The 9310-nt window shown below is 34.4% G+C and overlaps 1 protein-coding gene across 2 annotated transcripts; it reads left to right on the top strand.

Moving 5' to 3' along the window:
- Positions 1-356: 356 nt before the first annotated feature.
- Positions 357-2761, top strand: LOC115967579 (cationic peroxidase 2-like). 2 transcript variants are annotated; one of them, XM_031086700.1, is made up of 4 exons: positions 377-595; positions 686-865; positions 1177-1339; positions 2141-2761. In XM_031086700.1, exons 1-4 carry the CDS (start codon positions 461-463, stop codon positions 2548-2550), a joined length of 888 nt encoding a protein of 295 aa, XP_030942560.1. In that variant the 5' UTR covers positions 377-460; the 3' UTR covers positions 2551-2761. The 2 variants fall into 2 exon arrangements, with proteins under 2 accessions (XP_030942559.1, XP_030942560.1); XM_031086699.1 differs by having other exon boundaries at positions 357-865.
- The last annotated feature ends 6549 nt before the right edge of the window (positions 2762-9310 follow it).

The following is a 9310-nucleotide window of genomic DNA, read 5'->3' as shown; positions in this document are numbered from 1 at the left end:
ATTGCCCAAGAAATAAATAGGCTGACTTTTATGGCTTGTCCAACCGTTTTATCAAGTGGGGGCTGAACCCGCGGTGCTAATGCACCCAACAGTTAAATTATAAATGGATATGATTAAGACAAAAAAAACTCTGCCTCGTGTTCACGTGAAAGTTGAAACACTATTGCGTCAAGCCCGCCATGCAAACTATGGAAATGATTGGGGGGACAAACTCTTGAAGCCAGCTACAAGCTGGGCCATACATTATCTAATTTTTTGGAATCATTTCAATTTGAATAGCCGTCTTTGTTTACTTGTTACAAAAATTTGACTTCACTCTTGCCTATATATAACTCTGGCTTACAAGCAATTTCTTTAACAATTCAAATTTCAAAAATACTTCTCTCAAGAATTGAATTGACTAGTAGTTAGTCTAGTAGTTTCATTTTCTTTCTCTTGCTGTCATTTTTCTTTAGTCATAATGGCGAGTGGACATTGCAGCCATATATTGATTTTGTTTACGTTTCTCTTGCTTGCCTTGAGTGCTTCCTTGGTGCATGGCCAAGGCACAAGAGTTGGATTTTATTCTGCTGCGTGTCCTCGAGTTGAATCCATTGTTCGTTCAACAGTTCAATCTCATTTCCGTTCTAATCCCACTGTGGCTCCTGGATTGTTAAGGATGCTTTTTCATGACTGTTTTGTGCAGGGTTGTGATGCCTCAATCCTTATTACAGGGTCTAACACTGAAAGAACAGCTGGTCCTAACCTATTACTGAGAGGATATGAAGTTATTGATGATGCCAAGACAAAACTTGAAGCTGCATGCCCTGGCATTGTCTCTTGTGCTGATATTCTTGCCCTTGCTGCGCGTGATTCTGTTGTTCTGGTAATTATCACATGGAAAAAATTTACTTTCAAACTAGTATGGGAGTAAATTCCTCTAATCAACTGGCAATTGATAAAATCATATATGTGTGCATTTAGTTACATGACCTATTAATAGATTATGCGGTTTGTGTTTAAATGATACATGTGAATGGTTTTATAAGTAAATATGTTAATCGGTCCTGACTGATTTGGAGGAAAACTTTATTAAAATAGAATGTTGTATGAATTTGTATTTCTGTGTAGTGTTTGTTATTTGTTCTATGAAAAGTTTGGTTAATAATTAATCCTCCTTTGGGACTTATGATGCAGACAAATGGACCTAGTTGGGTTGTTCCCTTAGGACGCAGAGATGGGAGGGTTTCATTGGCATCTGATACTGCCAATTTGCCAGCATTCACTGACTCTGTCGGTGTGCAAAAGCAAAAGTTTTCTGCTTTGGGTCTCAATACTCAAGATCTTGTGGTCCTCGCTGGTAATATTTCTTTAACTCAAGCTGGCAAGGTTTTGACGTTTTGTAATGAAAGTGAGTAAGAGAAGCGCAACTAAACAATGAAACCATGATTATTGTCGGTAATGAGAAAACAATCAATAAGTTGAAAAAGAAAACCAAAATAACACACACAAGGTAATGCTAGGGATAATACAAATTTTAATATAAAAATCTTACAAATTGGCATGTTATAAATAACAAAAAAAAAAAAAAAAAAATAGTTTGAACATTCATTTATTATATATTTATTAAAATGATATCAATTTTATTTTTGTTACATTATTTTTTAAATTTTTTGTAGTGTGTCTATACTTATATTTTTTGAAAGCCTCTAGGATTTCATATACGTACTACTGACATGAGAGTAATATTGTTTAACAAGGAGTAACTAACAGACTATATTTGAGCTTTACTTATGTTATGAGGGACTAGTCTAGTAACAGGAATCGCTTAGTTTTTGTCTTAAATAAGAAGACAAAAAACTTCCATTTTGAGCCGTGGTACCCGTTGCAGAGTGCTTTCTCACTTAATTAGTGAGATAAGTGTCAAATTATCTTCCTCACTTTTTTCAGGTTTTGGACTGATGGTGAACAAAATATATTGCAATAAGCATGAATATATAGCAATAATCAATCATTAAAAAAGAAAACAAAAATGACACAAGAGAGAGAGAGAGAAATACCCTTTACTGTTTTATGCTATGGACCCTTATTACAATTGTTTTTTGTTTCATTAAATACTTCAACATAACCTAACATTTTTTTTTTCTGTCATTTCTAATAGGAGGACACACCATAGGAACTTCAGCTTGCCGGTTCTTCCAATACAGAATGTACAATTTCACTAGAGTAGGGAATGGTGCTGTGGACCCATCTATTGATTCATCATTCCTTCCTCAACTACGAGCACTCTGCCCAAAAAATGGAGATGATTCAAAGCGAGTTGCATTGGATACTGGTAGCCCTAATAGGTTTGACACCTCTTATTTTACAAATTTGAGAAATGGGCGAGGGATCCTTGAGTCTGATCAAATGTTGTGGACTGATGCTTCAACAAAAACCATTGTCCAGCGCTTCTTGACGGGTCTGAGCTTTAATTTGGAATTTGGAAAGTCCATGATTAAAATGAGTAACATTGGGGTAAAGATAGGCAATGCTGGTGAAATTCGCAAAATATGTTCCAAAATTAATTGATGATATATAAAAATATATAATCATGTAAGGAGCTCACTTGTTGAGGTTTTTGTTTTGTTTTGTGTGTGTTTGTTAGCCTTAGCTTATACAATAACTCTATATACACCAAAAATTTTCACACCTGAGATATATCATGAGTGACAATTTTATGTGGAGGGTGTGAAATTTCATGTGAAATTTTTGGTACCTATAATAACAGTACTTAGGCTTACTATTGGCTAATTCGCATAATAAATAACAACCAAGGTCTAAATTTACTCAACAAGTTTTTAATCCATATAGACAAAACATAACTTGTCATTACAAGATATATCACCTAGCTTAAGACTCTTATGTTGCATGTGGATTTAAAGAATTCTGGTGTCTGAAGCCAATGCAAGAGAGGACTCTAGAGTAGTCCAAAAATATTATGTTGTGAGTGGTGAGGTTGATACCAATAGGTATTAGTTCCTGTACGATTGCCAAGTAAACATATACTCTCCCAAATACACACTTGAAAATTTTATTGAAATAAGCATCAAAACAATTCTTCAGATGAAGGCACACAATACGATAGCACAATGATCTCACATACTTCTTATTGTATATCATTCTTACACATTACCCCTTTCACATTTTAAATGTGGACATTATTAAAAAAAATGTGAATATCTAGTGTGAAATTATGGATATGTAAGTATGAAGTATATATTAAAGAGTGTAAGAAAACAATTACTGAATATGATAATATTTACATTCAAAAGTCCATAACTTTTAATTATGGATCCCAAACAATAAAAAGCCAATGTGTCATGCCAAACACACAACTATAAATCATTTGTATATTGAGAAAAATCCAAATACAAAGTGACACAGCTAGAGTAATTATATGACAAAAAAAGAAAAATCAAATTCTTAAACACATTGTAGTCGCACTCATTTAGCCACAAACTTATGGTAAAAATATTTTTCCTTAGAGATTTGAGAGAATGAGATAATAAATATTATATTTAAACTTTTAAAATTGGGCAAGGATTTGCTTCATACTTAGTTGCAGCAAGTGCTGCATATTGGCATACATGTCAAAATATTAGGGGGACACCTGTCAAGTGCCAATTTAATGAAAACTTCTGTTAGCCCTTAACCTTAATGTTCTCTCACACTCTCTCTCTATCACACGCACGACAAAATAAAAAATACAAATACAAATCCCTCTTTATCTCTCTCTCTCTCTCTCTCTCTTCTTCTTCTTCCTCCTCTTTCGTTCATCTCACTTCTTAGATACCCATCCACAAAACCAAATCAAAATACAAATCTCTCTCTCTCCCCTCCTCCTCCTCCTCCTCCTTCGTTCTTCTCAGATACCCACCCCCTTAACCCACCATTAAACTCATCAAACCACCATCACCACCACCACATGCTCAGGCCACCGATCCCACTTGACCATGTTTACATCAACCCACCCATCAAGGCAAATATTCAAACTTCAAAAATAATCATAATCACAAATGGAAATAGAATTTTTTTTTTCCAAATTTCAGGAAATAACTAGCTTTAATGAAAAACAAACTTGGAAAATTGGGAGTTGTTGTCTTTGCCACCATTAAGGACAATACCGTGAAAATAAGAGGTAGGTGGGGATGGGAATGGCAAGGAGAGATAAAGGGATTGGAGGTGGCACCAACGAAGTGAGAGAGGGAAAGGGGTGAAGTGGTGGAATGGAGGGGACATGGGATGGATGGGTGGGGTTGACGGAGACATGGTCAAGTGAGACCAGTGGTTGGAGCATGAGGTGGTTGTGGTTTTTTATGGGTTTAAAGGTAGGTAATTTGAGAAAATCAAAGGAGGAGGAGGAAGAGAGAGAGAGAGAGAGGGGCATTAATGAGGTTCTAATGAGAGAGAGAGAGGGATTTTTCTTTTGGTTTTACCTGTGCATGTGATAGGGAGAGAGTGTGTGAGCGAAACGTTAAGGTTAAGGGTTAAAGAAAGTTTTCATTAAATTGGCACTTGACAGGTGTCACTCTAATATGTTGACACGTATGGCAGTATGCAGCAAGTGTTGTAGCTAAGTATGTAGCAAATCTCTGCCCTTTAAAATTTATATGTATATATGTTGTTTGAAAATATTTTAAATCTCAAGAGGGACATAATTCCCTTCATTTTTAGTTATGTCGATCCCTAGCTCACAATAGACCACATTAACATTTAGCGAAATTTTTTTTTAATGAAAATTATTGTGCCCTTAGATTTGTTATTAATTTAAATTTGTCCCTGTAATGGCCAAAGAAAAAGTATTTTCCACACGTCTCAAGGACTTATCACACACCCATATAACACTCAATTAATATCCAATCAAATTTTGGGCATAATAGTCCCGAGTTGCTATCAATGCAAGTTTGATTAATTCATATTTTCGTAGTCATCATCCTTTGAAAAAAGTGAACTTCTTAAGTCCCTATAATGCATTAATTAATGCTTTCAATTAGTAACAAACAATGTAGGCAAAACTACACTATTGGTCCTTGAAGTTTACCCTATGAGTGCAATTGGTCCTTTAAGTTTTAAATGAGTGCTCTATTGGTCCTTCAAGTTTCAATAATGAGCATTTTTAGTCCTTTTATTAACTGTCATTAGTATTATTGTCTATGTGGCTAACGGAGTAGTCACATGACATCTTTTCAATTAATTAGGCACAGTACCACATCAGCAATTAACAATAAATTAACAGATCATATTTTAGATAAAGAATTCATTAAAATTTTAAAAACCCTTAAAACACTCATTTAAAAAAAAAAAAAAAAAAAAAAAAAAAAAAACAAACAAACAATCACTACAAGAAAAACGAGCTATTGCGGCGAGTGTGAAAAATGTCGCTATATGTCGCTTATTGCGGCGCGTTTTGGCCCACTGCTATATATGAGATCTATTACGGCGTTCTATATGCCTACCGCAATAGTTCTAGTATATTGCGGCGTAGTACAGCGGCGGGTCAATGACCTGTCACAATAGACCTATTTTAGCGGCGTTAAGCTTAGATATAGCAGTGTGTTAATGACCCACCACAATATGTACTCCTTTTTTGCGGCGGGTTGGACCACCGCAATAGACCTTTAAATTTCCCTGCCCCAAAATTTCTCTCTATTTGTTTCGCCTTCCCACTTAAAGATCAAATGGTAAATTACAACTGATTGACATGAAAATTGGCATGCATGTTAAGAACATATAGAACATGTAATCCAACGGTTGGATTTTCAAAATATGAATTCAATAATAAGTTATTGGTTGGTGTAACATTTTTTAGAGTTACATTAGGTGTAACTTAAACCTAATCCTATATTTCTTAATTCAATGTGAATTTTGACAAATCTACCATTAGATTACATTATCTTCATATATATATTTCATGCTTAAAAAATTTCAATGTGATCAAAGATTAATAGTCATGTTATCAATTAATTGTTTAAATTTAAGTTTTTGTAGTTTAAAATAATGCGTAAAAGATGAGTTTAAAGATCAAATGGTAAATTACATTCGATTGGCATGAAAATTGGCATGCATGTTAAGAACATATAGAACATGTAATCCAATGGTTGGATTTTTAAAATATGAATTCAATAATAAGTTATTGGTTGGTGTAACATTTTTTAGAGTTACATTAGGTGTAACTTGAACCCAACCCTATATTTCTTAATTCAATGTGAATTTTGACAAATATACCATTAGATTACATTATCTTCATATATTTTTCATTCTTACAAAATTTCAAGGTGATCAAAAATTAATAGCCATATCATCAATCAATTGTTTAAATTTAAGTTTTTGTAGTTTAAAATAACGCATAAAAGATAAGTTTAAAGATCAAATGGTAAATTACATCCGATTGGCATGACGATTGGCATGCATGTTAAGAACATATAATCCAACGGTTGAATTTTTAAAATATGAATTCAGTAATAAGTTATTGGTTGGTGTAACATTTTTTAGAGTCACATTAGGTGTAATTTGAACTCAACCCTATATTTCTTAATTCAATGTGAATTTTGACAAGTCTACTGTTAGATTATATTATCTTCATATATTTTTCATGCTTACAAAATTTCAAGGTGATCAAAGATTAATAATCATGTCATCAATCAATTGTTTAAATTCAAGTTTTTGTAGTTTAAAATAATGTATAAAAGATGAGTTTAAAGATCAAATGATAAATTACACCCAATTGGCATGAAAATTGGCATGCATGTTAAGAACGTATAGAACATGTAATCCAACGGTTGGATTTTCAAAATATGAATTTAATAATAAGTTATTGGTTGGTGTAACATTCAATAATAAGTTATTGACCGCACCTTTCTCTAAATCCAACCGTTTGACTGTGACCATAATTTACCAGAATTAACCTTTCATTACACTCTTCAAATCCAACAGTTAGCTTTCAAATCTAAGAATGGCATGTGATGGAGATGTGCTGTGTACTTGTATGTTTATGTTCTCTCAATCTGACCATCCAATTAGTCATATTATTTTTTTTTAAAAGTAAACGTAGTTAGTCACATATTAAAATTTGTAAGGTTGAATTTAATCAACCATCTTGTTGGCTTTATTCCGTACCAATTTGCTTATAATTTAGCACTTAGAAACCCTGTATTTAGGTGAGAATCATGTAAGGGTAGTATGTGAGAGAGTGTGAAGAAATGCTCAAGACTGTGTAGTGAAGCAGAGACTCACGGTTGGATCTCGCGGGTGGCTCGCGGCTTGCAAGCCGCCAGAAGATGCACACGAATGAAGCATGCAGAGAAGCTGAACCGTCATGCTAGCTGTAGCATTACAGGACAAAAAGTCCAGAATGGCCATTCAGTTAGCTCGCGGCTTGGATTCGTGACTCAGTCAAGTCGCGAGGCCAAGTCGCCGGTCCACTCTGTTATTAAAAAACTAACTCTTCGCATTCTTTTCTCACTCCAGTATAAATACCCCTTATACCCATGAAATATTGAGAGCTTCCAGAGTTAATTTTGAGAGAGAAACTCTAGAGAAAAACAAGATTGACTCATCCACAATCTTTACATAGTGACTCTTCAAATTCCTTAACTCTCACCCTCTCTATTGTTACATCCTTAAGAGGTACATTAACTAAAACATTTTCTCACCATACCCATATCTGTGAGAAGGCTATTTGGTGCTTGGGAAGCAGTTAGGAAGGGACCAATTCATATTGGTTGATGCTATGGGTTATAGTGGAATCCGGTAAGTTAAAGAAGAAATAGGTTCGGCGTAACCTCGTTGGAGTAGGAGCTTGGAGGGCTTAGGTACACTGGGTAGATTAGACTTGGAGGGTTTTCTGCTGTTTATGTATCCCAACTTGATTCTTTAGTGGATTATTGACTGCTTAGAGGGCGGCAGAGAGATTTTACGTCGAGGGCTTCGGTTTCCTCTTCGATAACACATCGCTGTGTTGTCATTGTGTTTACATCTCTCTTTCTTAATCTTTGCCATTTAATTTTTGCTGTGGATATGATTTTATTTGGTTTAGATTATATTATCAATTTTGTTTTAGCTTATTTACATTTTCCGCACGTACATTGTTTATTGATAAGCTTGAATTGGTAATTTGTAAATTGGGGGTCTAAACGTTCAAGGTTTTTTATACACTAATTGAACATTCAAAATTCTTACATAAGTTTAATAATAGCTATGATCTTTGTCCTCCTAGGTCTCTCTGTTGGTGTCCAAGCCTCCACGCTTCTTGACCCTTAAAATCCTTACAAAGCTGTTTAGCCACATTCCAAACCTACATCTTGCCTTTGTTTCCATCCACCATGGAAAGTCCTCCATAACAATTCAACAATCCATATCCGGATTCTCCACCAACCCAAGTACCTAATTACTCAAATATCTCCATCCCATAAATACTTGGAAAACGTAGAAAGGAATTGCAAATGTATTACTCAAATATCTCCATCCCATAAATACTTGGAAAACGTAGAAAGGAATTGCAAATGTATCGAAGTACAAATTGTTAAATTATAATTTATGCTTCTCAAACTAGACAAGGTATCCTTTTTTATTTAAAAAAATCATTCCAGCCTCACTAGGCTAATAATTATTATAGTATACAAAAAGGCTAATTGCTGGTTCATCTGAATGAAATCCAATAGTCATGGATTTTGAAAGTAAATTCTCATCAATGCCTCTAGCAAAGCATATCTTTAGTCTTTACACAACACACTTGCCAAACCAAATATCATTGCTGTAGTATATTAAAATGCAATATCAAGAACATGAGGTCCAGTTTAGACATAGGCTAGGATGTGGTGGATACTTTGGCAGTGAGGTGGAGGCTTTGATGGGTCGAATTGAAACTGGCGAGGACATGGGTGGATAGTCATCATTAGAATCTTTTAAAATCAAAATCATTCAAGTGACCATCCATCTCCTCCCAAAGTCTCTTCGGCGTCACATTCAAGACTTGGTCATCAAATGATGACCACACCAAATCATTCAAGTGACCATCCATCTCCTCCCAAAGTCTCTTCGGCGTCACATTCAAGACTTGGTCATCAAATGATGACCATTATTTTGGTCATCAAATGATGACTATTATTTTTATTGTCAATATGACTTGTCAACTTTTTATTTTAATTGTCGATATGACATTATGCCACAACAAATGTAGTGAGTTTATTAAAATTGAATTTTATAATATTTGAATTTAAAAAAATGCCACATCAATTAAAAATATGTCAAGTCACTATTCCATTAGCTACATAGGTAATAACATTAATGA

Source organism: Quercus lobata, chromosome 11, assembly GCF_001633185.2.
Source record: "Quercus lobata isolate SW786 chromosome 11, ValleyOak3.0 Primary Assembly, whole genome shotgun sequence".
Lineage (NCBI taxonomy): Eukaryota > Viridiplantae > Streptophyta > Magnoliopsida > Fagales > Fagaceae > Quercus > Quercus lobata.
Note: the sequence above shows the minus strand (reverse complement) of the source record. Positions and strands in the feature narration are given on the sequence as shown.